The 17,406-nt window shown below is 35.7% G+C and overlaps 1 protein-coding gene across 1 annotated transcript; it reads right to left on the bottom strand.

Moving 5' to 3' along the window:
• Positions 1-6,798: 6,798 nt before the first annotated feature.
• On the bottom strand, positions 6,799-7,728 carry LOC130684847 (olfactory receptor 10AG1-like). The gene has a single exon (XM_057507090.1). The coding sequence runs from the start codon at positions 7,726-7,728 to the stop codon at positions 6,799-6,801; it is 930 nt and encodes a 309-aa protein (XP_057363073.1).
• Between the last annotated feature and the right edge of the window lie 9,678 nt (positions 7,729-17,406).

Raw genomic sequence — 17,406 nt, 5'->3', positions numbered from 1 at the left:
ATAAGTGCTTTTTCAGATTTGTTTTCTATTAAGAAACTGCCATTACTTTAGTTAGTTCTCTCTTCTCTGCACATGATCATCTGACCCTCAAATCCCTGTAAGCCATTGTCACATAAATCCTAATTATATACTTCTCCACCCTTGTATCAATACTGCAATAAAATGGATGAATTTTATGGTCCATTTAAAGTACAATTGAATTAAAATTGAACCCATGTTCTAGAACAAGTGTCAAATTAGCAAAGGCTAGTGGTAATTTTATCATGAATCAGTCCTGAAGAAACAGTCAAAGCAAAGGAAAAATGTAGTCAACATGAACTAGCAAGTATCTTGAAAGAAGGGAGATTCTTCTTACAGGAATATGTCAGGCTAAGATAGACTAGCGCTCCTACTGGTAACAAAAAGTGGAATATTTTAAAATCTATTTTAAATCTACACAAAAGCATTAAAGAACTGATAATACAGTCCATTTTTACCACACCAAGCACTGGGGGAAAAAAAATCCTCATCACTTTACTATGTATAAATAATAGAAGTATTTAGAATCCATTGGAAAATTAATCTAAATAAAGCTGCAACCAGTTGCAGATGAAGCTGATTGATATGATTGACTCAGCCCCTGTCCCACAGTTACTCAGAGGAGAGTTCATTATATTAAATAATTTTGCTCAGTAAAGGACACCATTAAGAGATTTAAAAGATACAGCATAGACTAGGATAAAAGATTTTCACAACACATATTTAATAAAATACTTGTTTCTAGAATATACAGAAACTCAAGAAAACAACCCAATTTAAAAAATTGGCAAAGAGTTTCAACAGACATTTCACCAAAGAAGGTACAGAGATGGCAAATGAGGCCACGAAGATGCTCACATCACCTTTGATTAGGGAAATGAAAATTAAAACCAGATGAGATATCACTGAACACCTATTAGAATGACAAAAATGAAAACAAAAATAAAACACAACAACACCACTAATACCTGATGCTGGTACAGTTTCAGAATAGATAAGATGCTCATTATGTCTGGTAGGAAAGCAAAATGGGACAGCTACTCTGGAAAAGGAGCTGGTAGCTTATTATAAAGCCAGTTATACATTTATTTTATATATATATATATATATACATATATATATATATATATACCTAGCAGTCCCAATCCTGGATATTTATGATAGAGAAAGGACAACTTGTGTTTTGCACAACAATCTATAAACAAATATTCAGGGCAGTTTTGTTTTAAACAGCCTCAAAGTGGAAACAACCCAAATATCCTTCATGTAGGGAATGGATGAACAAACTCCAGTGCATTATACATTGGAATACTACTCAGCAATATAAATAAACAATCTATATTAGTGGACATAACAATGAAGGGTAAATACCAAATTCTTTATGCCAAGTGAAAGAAGTCAGACTGAAGAGGCCTTGCTGTATGATTCTATTTATATAACATTCTGGAAGAGGCAAAACTATACAGGCAGAGGACATGTTTCCTGGTGATAAAGTTGCTGGGAGATGCTAAATGCAAAAAGGAAATGGCTGAGAATTTTGGAAAGCCATGGAACTGTTCTGTATCTTGATGGTGTTTGTGATTACACAGCTCTATGGATTTCTCAAATCTCATAGAGCCTGCATTAAAAGAGGGAATTTCACCCTGTAAGTTTAAAATGTACTGTATGTAGATTAGCAATACATTTTAAAACACCATCAATGAAGGCATCACTGTGATAATTCTCTATGGCCATTCCCAGGATCCAGTATAAAGAGTATGATTTATCCTCATTTAATAACCAATCTCCTGGCAACTCCATGTAAGAAACTCTTTTACAAAGGGCAGCCTGCATATTTAAAAATAATCTCAGTGAGACATTAGAAGGAGGTCTCTGTTGCTCTCCAGGACTGTCTGATTTGTCGTGGACATTCTCACAAAGTGGTCAGAGCCCATAGGAAGGGATGCACAGACAACGGTGGATGATGGAACAAAATACATGTGGTTTGTTATGTCACAAATGTGACCAAGATATTTGCACAATACTGTCAAAATTGTCTTATATTTCAGATACAACAAACTGAAGTCTGTCAAGGATGATTCATTCTTCTCTATGAGGCTGTTTATAAATGGTCAGCAGACTTTATTTTAATGGTGAAATATTGGTTATAAGAATGTATGACTGTATGAATGTTCAAGGAAAGCTAGATTGAAACATAACCATGAATCAGCACTGATAATGGAACTGTTAATCATAAGCTCTTGAAATAGTTTTCTGTACCTTGGGATACAATCTCAAATCATGGTGAAGGGGGTCAAATTCTTTAAAGCCAGCTTATAAAGAATATCTGAAAAGTCTGAAGATTTAACAATGCTTAATTCCAAAATCATACAAGGGTAACAACAAAGTTGATGACAAAGTGAAATATTTTTAAAATGGAGGATTTGTGAAGAAACTGCTTTCAAATCATCACATTTCTAGTGTACAATGTAATTATGAGGAACACACAACAGAACCATGCACATCTTGTCTTTGAATTATCAATGGGTCATTCTAAGACCTTACTTTCTATGTCCTCCTTGCTACCTGGAATGTATTAAATTCTTGCAAAGTGCTGATGAAATGCATTTGCATCCATAACTGTCCAGATCTGCAGTTCATACATACATCAGATAAAGTTGTGTTAAATTCATGAAAACCAAACCAGTCTTTGAACATCCAAAGTGTGTCTTCCTTGACAATCCATTTAATGTGGACCTCTTCCAGGGAAGCAGAGAGAAAGGAATCTAAAAAGAAATGTGAACAGATTTGTCACAACTTTAATTCTTATTACTAAAATTTACTGCACCTTTGGAAAGGAGTGATACTTTGAGACAGTCAGCTATGTATAGAAGGTGTTAGGAATTGCAATTCAGAAAACAAGACCACATACTATTTTACAGCTTCAAGTCACTGTGTTAAAATGTTTTATGTATCTTCCAAGGAAAATATTTCTCAAATGTCATAAAATTCTTTGATTAAATAAGCTTTTGTGAATTATAATCACTACTGCATTCTTAAGGGTAATTATTGGTCTTTACTTCAAGAAATGAATGGACCCCTCAATGGCAGTCATGGATGAGTAAAATAATTATTAATCTCAGATGACCATTTTTGTAAACTATGTTGTAAATTTCTTGGCATCCATTGTATTAGCTGGTAATGAATATCACATAAATAATCATATGTCCAGAAATTGATTGCTCTGGATGTCTTACTGTCAATCAATAGGTTGGGAAGATAGGTGCAGAGACATAAAAGAAAAAAATGCAAAGGTCTCAAGGATTTAATAAAAGTATAAAGGAAGTCATAATCCTACACTTGTTAATTGGTCCTGAGTTCATAATAATATAAATGTCAATTAAAAATTTATTTAAATATTAAAGAAGATTAATTCTGTCTTATAGTCCCTGTTAGATGATGAAAGATTTGAATAGCATGGTTTTGAAAAACAAAACATGATACATTAGTGAAAGGAAAATAATTCTAATGTGTAAACAAGTATGTTTTTCTTCACTAGGTAATTGGTATTATGGATACAGCTTTCTTCAAAAATAGCACTATAATGATTATCTCCATGAATCTGAGTATAAAACAAAACGGAGCTAGTGATTTCGTTAAGTATTATACCTAAATACAGCCAACACTTCAATTTTTGACATTTTAAGCTTTTCTAAATGCTTCTCCATGTTAGATGGATATCTGAGCCTTATAATAATCTTGAGAGTTCAAAGGAAAGGTGTGTTCTCACTATCTTACTAATTGTGAGCTGTTAAAGACAAGACAGCAGGTCTAAAACAGAGTTGTTTGCACTAATTGCCTCCTCAATGAACTCAAGCTTAATTTACTTACAGTGTGGCCTTCTCAGATACGGAATCTTAAGCCAGTCAGGAATCATCTGACTAGCATCACTCAGGCAATCTGCCTGATTAACTCCTGCCATTCCCTATACAGGAACTTTGCAATCCAGCTCTTGCCTGGTATAAACTGCCCAAACCTTGGCTATTACAACTTCTTTGTTCCTCTCCCTTGTGTCTATAAAATCTCTTGCCTTGTACAGCTCTTTGGTGCTCCTGTCTTTGCATGTTATCCAATTCATGACTTGCTGAATCAAACCAGTAAGATCTTAAATATTCATGCAGCTGAATTTTTGTTCTTTAAGACAATATGTGAAAAAAGCAGCTAAATGACTTGCTCAAGATGCTAGTAAGAGAAGAGTAAGATCAATTACCTGAACTCTGGGGACAGCACCGTTCCCATGACACTGTGATTCCTACTTTACTAAATTTCAGAAACAAAAACTACCACCACTTTTATCTCCACCAAATCATCTTTATCATCACTGTCATTTCACCATGATCTTCACTATCGACCATGTATAAAATTCTTATAACATATAAACATTAAATGAGAAGGGATATCTTTATAGATAGATGTAAACATTTATTATTTTATTTATAAATTATTTACAGTCTAATTTAATCCATGGAAAATATGCATATTTAAGTAAATAAATAATATTTATATATAGATATAAATATATAAGCAATATTTATATCTAATGTAACATTTATATAAAATATATAACTAATAAAAGTTATGAAATGTGTATTATATAAAAAAGAAATGTTTTTATATTTATGAATATGAAATATGACTTTAAAAATAAAAATCATAAAATAATATTTGTATATATTTATGTCTATCAATATACAAATACGCATGTTCCATACATTTAAATAAATGTTTATAAACATGTATGTATGCATTTTTTCCATGAATTAAATACATAAATAAATAAATGTAGTATGTAATGTTGGATGATTGAGGATATAAATAGTTGATGAAGTAAAATATAACCATCTATAGAATAGGAGGTAACATTGTCTTACATGCATGTGTATTAATTCTGAGTAAAATTAGAGATGGCAGAACTCAACTGCTGGCAGAAGTACTCAGAGATGGATGCACTAAATAATCTCTTACTGTGGGTGGCAGACTTGAGAATCTGGACCCGGGAGGGTAGGCATTAATGGTTCTGTTGATGCTGCTCACTTTCCTTGATAAAATCAGTTCAAAAGTCTAATAATTCCAAACACTAGGAAGGCTTCCAGGCATGAGAGAGCAGGCACACTAATGCAATGCAGCTGTGTGGACTTTGGGTGGTCCTGAAAACAGCCCCTAACACCTTTCTTCACTGTTAATATCATGGACATTTTCTTTTAAAATTAATTAATTGGCATAGGAGTAGCTGTTTGGAGTGCAGTTATAAAAAGAAGAAATAACTCAAAGCAAGCTACTCTGGGGCCGCAGTTGCCAAGTGGAATATAGAAATATGTGCCAAGTAAACTGGCTGAGACAGGTAAGCGTGTCCTGTTATATCATGTGCTCTGGCAGGAAGCTATTAGGAAGAGAACTAAGTGCATGAGAACTTTACTTTGGTATTATGATCATAATCCACATGGGTTCACCTTGAGTTAAATAAATATGCTCCCAGTGTTTCTTGAAGCTCAAAAATCTCTGGGTTTTGCTAGGAGTCTGGATCATACATAGGAATATTTGGCAGCTCATTAATTTTAGTCAGCCACCCAAACGAGGTTTTGTTATTTGATTGCTATTGGCTAGTCTCCATGCTATTGAATCAAAGGATCCTAATAAATACAAGTGTGCAAAGTTAGCAAACTATTTAGGGAAATATACTTAACCCTTAAACCACTCTGGTTTGAACTGCATGGATAATATGTGAATTTTTTTCAATAAATATATTGGAAAAATTTTGGAGATTTTTGACAATTTGAGCAAACTCCCAGATGAACTGTTCTTTAGAAATATCAAAAACAATTACGAAATGATTATGTGCAATACCATATTATGAATAACTACCATGTTATATGCCACAAAATTTTTAAAATGATTTTATCATTAGTCGATACTCTACCATAGAGTAATCATATTGCTGCTTCTCTTTTACCAGTGCATGAATCATTATACCTGTAAATAAATATGTGCTTCTTTTTCACATTACCTTCTCATTTTTGATGTCTAGTGTTACTGATACATATAACATCTTCAGTGTTTTGTATCACATAAGACAATACTGAAGTAAGTACTGGCTATTCATCTTGTAAACAGAAGATGTAAATTTACATTATTGATAAATGCAGTCTAGTACTGAAAATGCATTTTTTTTTTCCTTATGTTTTTCTTAATAATATTTTCTTTTCTCTAGCTTATGTTGTTGTAAGAATACAGTTTCTAATGCATATAATACACAAGTTTGTGTGAGTCAATTGCTTATGTTTATCATCAGTAAGGCTTCCCATCAAGAGTAGACTATTAGAGGTTAAGTTTTGAGGAATCAAACTTATACATAGACTTTCAACTGCTTGGGGGTCAGGGCCTCTAATTCCCCTGTTGTTCAAGAGCTAATGGAGTCTTGTATACTTTCCAGTATATTTAAGCTGAAAGTCTTCACACCCTGGATTCTAATTTTAGTTTTTATATGGAATATGGGAGGCATACTACTATTTCATTCATGAGGCATACTACTATTTTATTTTTTAGACACGGAGCACTGAAGATAGATTAATTTGCCTAGGACATATCCAATCACAGTACTAGCAGGTAGGTATTTAAAAGTATCTACAAGTATATCATAAGCAATAAGTGGGTAACTTCTTCAAGGAGAATGTAGAGATTTGAAAAGTTTCTCTGATAAACTTGTTACAAGCAGTTAAAACATTTACAATGAAAGTCATCGCACTATTTTTTAAGTATTAATTTTCTCAGTGCAGCAATCACATCCTTGTTCCTAAGGGTGTATATCACGGGGCTAAATATTGGAGTCACTATGGTGCAGAAAAGAGAGAGCTGTTTGTCAATTCCTGCAGAATGATTGGTTTGGGGCCTTATATAGGTAATAATGGCAGATCCAAAGAACAAAAGCACAACCAGCAGGTGGGAAGAACACGTGGAGAAAGCCTTGGCCCGTCCTCGGGCTGCGGGCAACTGCAGAATGGCGGAAATGATTTTGCTGTAAGAGGCGAGTATCAACACGAAAGGGGCTGCGACAAACAGTATGGCTACTGCATAGACCGAAATCTCATGTACTGAAGTGTCTCCACACGCTAGATTGAGAATGGGACGGACGTCACAGAAGAAGTGGTTAATCTGGTTAGAATTACAGAAACGCAGAGAGAAAATCTGGCAGGTCTGTCCTATCTGCACTGGGATTCCACCGATCCAGGAGCCAACAGCCATTCGGACACAGACGTTGCGCCTCATGACTAGGGGATAGTGCAGAGGGCGACAGATGGCCACGTAGCGGTCATAGGCCATCACGGTCAGCAGGAAACACTCCGTGGCTGCCAGCAGCAGGAAGAAGCACATTTGGGCCGCACAGGCCAGCACAGAAATGCTTCTATCCTGGGTCCAGAGATTCAGCAGGATCCTAGGGAGAGTGACGGACACATAACCGATTTCCAAGAAGGAAAGATTTGCCAGGAAAAAATACATGGGTTTCTGTAGTGCAGGGTCAAGTCTGGTTATTATTATTAAAAGGCTATTTCCAATTAGGATAATAATGTAAATGATGGAGAACAGCCCAAATAGTAGGCCTTGGAGGTTTGGAAGGTCAGAAAATCCCAGGAGTACAAATTGCATCACTGTAGAAACATTGTCCCCATCTTTCATCCCTGCAGAGCTCATCTGTGGAAATGATGCAATCAGAAGCACAAATTCATTCACCTTCTGTGGTTTTGGTTTTCTGATGCACAAGCAGGATGCCTTGCCATTCTTCCAACTATCTATGAAAACAAAACTTATAACTACCAGGTGTTCTAAAGTATAGTGAAATGTATTTTTTATTACTATTAAAGGTATCTAAATGGAAACAATGTTCATAGCATTTTTTTTTCTGCTGTGGATTATCATATTTCTTTACTTCTGAAGATAAGATAGATGATTGTAATTTTGCTACTCATCTGGACACTCAAAAATGCAAAATCTGAATTTATGTTCAATTATAACAATGATTCCATTCTTTCAGCTGCCATGTTTTTCTCTTCACCTCTCAATTCTGTGTTCTATTATTACCAATTCAAAATTAACTTCATTGCACAAGTAAATATTTTGTAAGCCACCTCAAATTGCTTTAGGGGTGGATGGTTTTTCTGTTGTATTCCCAAAGTATTGTTTAACTTTCACCTTCTGCATACTTAGGCTATCTCACTATAAAACAAAATTGATGAGCTGACTACTATGTATTATGGGATCTTATTTAAAGTTTAAAATCGTGTATTACAATGTAAGATCTATGGAATCAGCAGACATAATTTATCAAATTTTGTATTGGAGAGAAAAGAAACTCTAAGATGGACTTCCAGTCCAGAAAAGTTTGAGGCTAGGGGCAGGCTCATCTAGCATTCATGATCAGGGAAGCAATTCTAACTCGACTGTGCCCCTGTCACTCACTAATCATATGCAAGAGACATCAACCCAAGTCATCTCTGAGAGGTTAAATCACCCACATCCTCACTAATTGCTATAAGTCTACTGACCCAGTCAATCCATTCAGACTTTCCCTTGTATACATGGGTGTGTGTGCTTACTCTCATGAGTGTGTTGGGGTATGATGCTCATGATTCTTATATCCTTTTCTTATTGCTGTAACTAGATTATAAGCTTCTTCTGATATTCTGTACATCTTTCCATGAAATGCATAGTGTATTTGTTCCTCAAAGTGCAATTTTCTAACTTCTTGAAAAAACAAGTTAATCAAATTGGTTGTTTCTCTGGAATAGTCCCCAAGGTGTAGGTACGTGCTCCTACCAAAATGCAGGCCTCCCCCACAACCTGGTGTAGATTAAGCATGTCTTCTCAGGGCATGTGTGTGTGTGTGTGTGTGTGTGTGTGTGTGTGTGTGTGTGTGTGTGTGTGTGTGTAGGAATTATGCTCTTTACATTCACTCTTGGAGAAGTAGCAAATGAGTTCATTATCTCAGTATGTTGCAGATAACTTTCCTATTATATGTTAACTCATTTGAAAGCTAGTAGAGACTAACTCACTGTAAAGAAGAGACACATCAAAACCATATCCTAAGGGTGTTAAGTGTGGCCAGTGGTCAAAAGTTCAGCTACAAAATTGTAGACACAAATGGGGCAGGAGAAGGTGTCCATGCAAAAGTTGGACATTCAGAGGATTCAGAGAAAAGGAAAGTTACATAATATCTTATTTTACCATTGGCAGTATTCCAGGCTACATGGTAAAGTACGCGTTTTCATTATTATGCAATTCTCCCAATGAAAATTTAACTATCGGGAATGTAAAAATTCTTTAGCTGAGACTCTAAGATGGTCCAAAAGTAGAAACTGGTAGGTGACATAACTAAGATATCATTTCATGTGTATATGACTACACAACCCTGCCTTTTTTCAATATACCATCCTACACACTTTTTAAATACATTTTATTCACTTATTTTATTCAATGTAGGGTCTAATAATTGGACAATTACTAAAATTGTGTGTTGAGCGAATCACCACATCTTTCCAGACTAGCAAGCATCATGCAGCCACATCTGGTGCGCTAACCATTGCCCTCAGAACTGCTATCCTTTCTCTTCTCTTTATTGCATCTGCCCTTTGTTAAGCTCGTCTATCATCCTCTGATACACTCTCTGCTCTGCTTATTCCTTAAAGGGCAAGTGGGGTAGCACACTCGAAAAGAAAACTGAAATCAAGCTGTCACAAAGTTAAGAAGAATAAAAAGCAAGAACAACAGAATTTGCAATCATGAATACAATGTTCAAAAGAAACTGAAGTCTTTTTCTTTGGATGTAACATTTTTTTTTTCAAATGGAGCAACGCATTTTTTACTATTAAGTAGAATTATCAATATAAAACCATTTGTAAAGAAATATTATAATTATTCAAATTCGATCCAAACTGTACTTCCATACATGTCATCAAAAAAAAAAAAAAAAAAAACTTCAAATTCCGCCGCCTGGCTGCTGCTCTCAATGATGCCTGGAAAGCTTGAAGTGCTTCCGCTTCTACCACAGAGGAAGAAAACCGTTATATAACTCAGCTAAGTGCAGCCATCATTGTTTTCATTCAAATATTTCGTGTTTCTTTTTCCGGTCTTCCCACTGAAACAATGATTTTCTTTATATGGAGTTTGGGATACCACTTCCACCATCTATTTTCCGGGTGTATACAGTGCTGTGTTCAAAGGGAGTTTATAAAATCAAATCGAAGACAGGACGTCATAATCAGAAATCGGTGATGCATTCAGAAGCCTTTAGAAGTCTTTTTCTCTTCAGAAGTCTCTAAAGATAAAAATGGACACCTGCCAATATATCTAGAATTTTCAGATTCATTTACCATGGGACTTTCTCTTAAGAAACAAGGAATCCCTTTGGTATCAGTGGTATGCAAACCCATTTCAGTGAAGCCGCCTCGCTACGTTGCTCCTTAGTTATACATAAATTACTGAGATATGGTCCCTAGAATAAACACATGCAAACTACTTAAACTTATGCTTAACACATAGTAATAACTTAGGAAATATTAGCACTTAAGAGGATGATAATGTTGGCAGTGGTGATGATGATGATGTCAGCAGTCTGTGGTGCATTGTTCCCTTATATTACAAAGTGCTCTACACTTTGATGTTATAGTGGGAGTGAGAAGAGTAAAAAGGCTGTCTGCATCAGTCAACCCCTTGAAATTAAACAATGGCAATAATAACAACAAAGGATTCCTTTTTAAATTTTCTGTGAATGAGTATTCCTTGTTGCTAAATAAATGCACAATATACATGTAAAACTAAATTTTGTGTTGGACAAAATAATTCATGCTTACCTGTTTGGATTAAGGTCAAATATACTGCCAACCTGTATTGATTGAGTTAAAAGACAGAAAAAAATGACAACTTCTTTTCTTTTTTGGTGGTTATGTACTTTACCTTTATTTGAAACAGAGGTCATTCACCTTGTAAGACATGTTCTCTTGTCATCACAAACAGTGCTGTTTAAATAGAAAACATGCTTTACCTTCGGGAGTCACTCCTTTCCCCTGTCCCTTTCCAATGGAACTAAACCATTCTTCCTGCCACTCAAGGTGTTTGGTACAATGAAAAATATTCTGGCCACTCCATTCCTCTAAATTCCCTACCTGTCTTACTTTTTGTGATTATTAAAAAATATAAGCATTGTGAAACCAGAAACTTATAACTACATATTACTGAAGATTAAGTAAGATGTTCTCATAAAGATGCAATTGAACAGTGTCTTAAAGAGAAGTTTCTTTCTCAGTCAGTAAAAAGTCTGAAGGAGAGTTTAGGGCTTTGGGGGCAGTTACGTCATCTCTGATAGATAACTTCCACCTTCACGTCCATGTTTACCAGGCAGAATTCAGCATCTCCTGGGCTATAGAAAGGGGAAGAGGAAGGAGCGGAGCACTCACTGATTCCTTTTTAGAAGCACAAACTGGAAACTTCATGCATAACCCCTCATGTCAAATTCAGTCACCAGCCCGCCCCAAGCTGGAAGAGAAGCTAGGAAATGTATCTAGTGGTTCAGCCATGTGACCAGCTACAACGCCCTGTATCTGTCATTATCTCCCCTCAACTGTCAAAACCTAGAATCCAAGTAGCTCCTGTGTTGTTTTCCAGCCAAGGATGTCCTCAGGGTCACTGTGGCTCCTTTCAGGGTTATGAGTGTGATTTAATAGAATAAGTTTCTGTGACAGTCCCTACAAACAAACAAACATAAACGCACCTTCACACAATTTAACGGATGAGAATATTAGGTCTAACTACAGGAAGCAGGAATACGTTTACACTTGTATAAAAATTGATGAGTTGGGAGACCAAAAAACAGATACTGGAAACATCATGGCCCATGCATTGCAAGGTCTCACTATTCAAGGTTTATATATTTATTCACCATATTTGTATTATATTATATTGTGATTTATTTTATTTTAATTCTGGTCATTAAACCATAATAGCATAATCTCCTTTTGCTTTAGTTTGCATTTTAATAATGGTTAATGACAGCAAGCATCTTTCATGATTATTTGACTTTTATATAACTCTATTGAAAAATATTCATGCAGGTTTTCCTACATATGTTGATTAAGTTGTTTCTCACCTTTCAACTGAGTTTGGGGATTTCTTTGTATTTTATATAAATTTTCATTTTTGGATATGTGATACCAAACTCTTTCACCAGTTCACTTGTATTTTAATTATCTGAGCAATGCCAATCTTGGAGCAAAATAATTTCATTTTGATGAAATCCTACTTATAAATATTTTCTTTTAAAGATTGTGGTTTGGTAACACATTTAAGGTCTCTAGCTTAATGCCAGGTCACAAAGATTTTCTTTTATGATTTCTTCTAATAATTCTATGATTTAGGATTTTACCTTTAAATCAATGACACTTTTGAGTTACATTTTGTATAAGGGATGACTTTTAGATTTAGATATTTTAGATGGCTGGTCATTTGTTACAGTGCCATTTGTTAAAAAGAACACCTTTTCTCCAAAAAAAGCATCTGCACCTTTGTTAAAACTCAATTGCCCAGGCTTCTATATAGTAACTCAAATTCACAAAAATCAAAAGAGAGCATTGGTAAAAGTAATTACATAGATAATTATGCTGCAGTACAAATATGTGCTTTTCTATTTTCCTACTTAAAAGTTTTAAAGCAGTAGGCAAACATTTAAAATAGTATCTTAAAATAATGATTAAAAACTGCATTTATTGTATGTCATGAATGTTCTTAAAGAAAAAAATGTTTCTAAGGGACAGCACGAACAACTTTTGCCAACCAATTCGGCAACTTAGACAACTGGAGACACTTCTAGAAAGGCACAACACCATAAACCATACACAAACACAAGTATATCTCCAAAAACAATAATAATTAAAATCATTGGATTAGTAATTAAAAAATCTCTATACATTAGATAGCTACTCTTGCACATTTTATCAAATATATAAAAATATGATAATAATAATAACAATCCTTCACAAACTCTTCCAAAATAAGGAAAAGGAAGTAACAAATGTCAAATCATTTTATGGGCAAATCTTATCTACTAGCAAAACCAGACAAAAACTAATAAGAATAGAAAACTCCTATGCCTCAACACCAAACAGACAAATAACTCAATTAAAAAATGGATGGAGGACCCAGACAAACATTTCTCCAAATGAGGCATACAGATGGCCAACAGATACATGAAAAGATACTCAGCATCATTAATCATCATGAAAATAAAAACCAAAACCACAATGAGATATCATGCCACACCAGTTAGAATGGCTACTATCCAAAAGACAAGAAATAACAAGTGTTGGCAAGGATATGGAGAAACGGGAACCCTCCTACATTGTATTATTTACAGTAGGCATAATTAGAAACACCTCAAATGCCAATTAACTGATGGATAGAAATACAAAATGTTGTATATGTATATGGACATATTACAATGTAACGTTTAAAATATTATGATATGATTAGAGTCACTGCTGAGTGTCCAAATGCCAGCAGCAGAGACAAACACTGACACTCATGATACACGAATAAATGCACACACACACACACACACACACACACACACTCACACACTGAAAGATTTCCTTTTAAAAATTGGCTATGAGATTGTAGTGGCTGGTAAATTTAAGGTCTGTGGAAATGGTCAGACTTTAAAAACTGTCAGGAATAAGCTGTCTTGAGGCAGAATTTCTTCCTAGGGAATCCTTATTTTGCTCACAAGGTCTTCTAACAGATTGGATGAAACCCACATTATCAAGGATGAGCTTCCTTACTTAAGTTGATTGACTTTAAATGTTAACCACATCTTCAAAATACCTTCAGAACAATGCCTAGCCTGTTGCTTGGCTGAAATCTGGACACTAGATCCCGGGCATGCTGGCATAAGATACCACTGTCAGAGTCCATCTCCTGTCAAGTTGACAATGATATAAATCTCCACAACCCAGATTTACTTTCCAAATGCAGACAATAACAGAGACTTCATAAAACAAAGACTTAAATTTTAAAAAGTGGAATTATTTCCATTTAACATGATACAGGTATTCTACATGTAACTGAAAACATGTTTACTCTGTTGCCAGAGAAAGAAAAACCATGTGTTCACTGTAGTTCTTGGTGTTTTGATCTGTTCATGAATAAATGAAGAACTACTCATAACTATTATGGTTCTTGTATCTGCAACTAGTCATCCCAGGCTTCTAGTGAGCCTTTGGACTCAGGATAGAAGCATTTCTTTTTTTGGCCGCACCACTTCAATGTGCTTCTTCCTTGTTCAGGGAACACAGCTATTTCTTCTGGCTTTGATGGCCTGTGACCACCACGTGTCCTCCAGCACCTCTGCACAATCCCCTAGTCAGGAACCACAAGGTGTGAGTCCATTTAGCTGCTGGTGCCTGGCTCAGGGGACTTCCTGTCCAGACAGGGCAGACTCATCAGGCGATCTTGCTGCCCTTTGGTGCTTCCAACCAAATCAACCACTTCTCCTGTGACAGCCCCAGTGATCAAGCTGGCCCGTGTTTGTGTAGGTGCTGTATTCTCTGTCATGTTTCCTTTCCTACTGATACTGTCCTTATGTCAAGATCCTTTCCATCATCCTGAAGTTGCCCTTAGCCATAGGTCTGTCCAAAGCCTTCACCACCTGTTCTTCCCATCTCATTATTCTTTGTCTCTGTTATGATCACGTATTTAAGGCCCAAGTCTATCCATTCTGCAGGAACTGACAAAATGACCTCTCTTTTCTAAGCTGTAAGGACTCTAATGTTTAAACTCATGACATACAGCCTTAGAGACAAGGATATGATTGTGGTACTAAGAAAATTATTAGTAAAACAGTGTCAAGATCTTAAAGGTCACTTTTAACACATCTGTGTCATAACCACCTGTAACTTTGAGGGAAATACATTTTCCCAACCTGGGGCAAAATATCTTTGAAACCAAAATTAGTGAAAGGGAGAAATAAAGTGGGAGAAAGCCCTTTCTTGCTTACTAGCAGTCCTCTGCTTCAGCTCGCCCTTGTGTCTCATGACAAGGCATCAGAAAAGGGACCCCACCCAACCTCTGTGGTCCACATATGCCCTCACTCCTCCTTGGAATTACCTATAGATATGCAGATGGACTTCTTCTCTCTACCCCTTGGAAACTCCTATTGGTACAGGGATGCACTAAGGCCAGGCAAGACATTCTGGAAGTATTGCAATTTTACCCACATCACCACAAAAATATACTGCATTCCTTTCTTACCCATGATGGGCTGTGTAATCATTCATGTTTATTATGTAAATGTTCTCAAGGATAGTGCATTTTGGTTATTGGTCTGAAGTCACTCAGTGGTTGCTTCTTTAACAAGAAAATCAATTTTTTTTTTTAGATAGCTAATATTTATTGACAACTGATTTTTTTTTTTGTAGATAATTATTTTTTATTGAAGGGTAGTTGAAACACAGTATTACATTGGTTTCAGGTGTACAACACAGTGATTCAACATTTTTATGCATGGTAATTCTAGCTACCAGCTATCACCATACAAAGTTGTTACAATATTTTGACTATATTCCTTATGCTATACATTACATCCTGGTTACTTACTTATTTTAAAATTAGAAGTCTGTATTTTTTTTTTGAGAGGGCATCTCTCATATTTATTGATCAAATGGTTGTTAACAACAATAAATTCTGTATAGGGAAGTCAATGCTCAATGCACAATCATTAATACACCCCAAGCCTAATTTTCGTCAGTCTCCAATCTTCTGAAGAATAACGAACAAATTCTTACATGTAGAACAAATTCTTACATAGTGAATAAGTTACATGGTGAACAGTACAAGGGCAGTCATCACAGAAACTTTTGGTTTTGCTCATGCATTATGAACTATAAACAATCAGTTCAAATATGAATATTCATTTGATTTTTTATACTTGATTTATATGTGGATACCACATTTCTCTCTTTATTATTATTATTTTTAAGAAAATGCTGAAGTGGTAGGTAGATACAAGATAAAGGTACAAAACATAGTTTAGTGTTGTAAGAGAGCATATGTAGATGATCAGGTGTGTGCCTGTAGACTATGTGTTAATCCAAGCTAGACCAGGGCAATAAAACATCGACGGATGCAGAAGATTTCTCTCAGACCAGGGGGGGTGAGGTTCTAAGCCTCACCTCTGTTGATCCCTAATTTCTAACCTGATGGGCTCCCTGCGACTTTGCCTGTTTTAGGTTGTTCCTCCTTTGAGGGATCTAACCCGTCTCTGGCTAACCAGTCATCTTCCGGGGCCATACAGGGAAATGTAAAGTTGGTAAGTGAGAGAGAAGCCTTATTGCTTGAAAAGGTTAGTTTTTTATTTCTTTGCATATTTATGCCCTGTGGCTTCTATGCCCAGCATTTGTCTTGAGGTATCTTTACTACTTGGAAGAATTATGATACTCGGTAAATTCGATATGAGGCACGAATTCTATTTAAGGGTTGTAATTAGGAAGGAAGAAGAAAAGCTATAGAAGTAGAAGGTGGAAGAAAACATGGGAAGATTGATTATTTCTTTGACATATCTTCTTGTAGAGTAACTTAAGCATGTATAGGTTTTAAGGTACTACTCAAATTGCACCCACACATTACCTAGTAGGAGTATAGTTACATAACCAAAGCATATCTGTAATTACCAGCCATCTCCAGTGAAACCAAGAAAACCAGTTAGGCACCTTAGGCATTTGTGAAAACTTATCTATGATATGGTGGATATTGTCCAACTGAACTTGAAGAGTCTGAGAGAAATCAGACAAATTAAAACAACAACCCATTCCTGGGGACTGTTCACATCCCATATGTTCTTTTAACAGTAGATAGTCTGTAGTTGTAAGATTTTGGAGCGCTACAATTTGCACTTCTCCTAATTCTTGGTTGAGTTCCAACAGCATAGATCCAGTCAAACTTGTTGTTTTACTGTATTCATAGGCCAGCTTAGATATCGCCTTCTTCATTTCCATGGCAAGTCCAGGAACTGGTGGGTTGAGTGCATCAACAGCTGTAGCAGCGCGTGGATCTTTGTTGGGGTTTTTTGATGATCATCTTCTGGTATGAGTCTTCCAGAGAGTGCAGATGTTGGAAGTTCTTCTTCATATCGTATCTTAGTTCATTTTCTGGGTAGCCAAATTAGGATCTGATCCTCTGTATAAATACAAACAGACACTTTGCCCGCTCTTTGTTATGCCCTTTATACCATCGTGTAGAACTCATTGGAGGTTACCACACAGGAACTGCTTTTTTTTTTCTTTTTTTCTTTTTTTTGTTATCATTAATCTACAC

This window comes from Manis pentadactyla, chromosome 9, assembly GCF_030020395.1.
Source record: "Manis pentadactyla isolate mManPen7 chromosome 9, mManPen7.hap1, whole genome shotgun sequence".
NCBI classification, from domain to species: domain Eukaryota; kingdom Metazoa; phylum Chordata; class Mammalia; order Pholidota; family Manidae; genus Manis; species Manis pentadactyla.
Note: the sequence above shows the minus strand (reverse complement) of the source record. Positions and strands in the feature narration are given on the sequence as shown.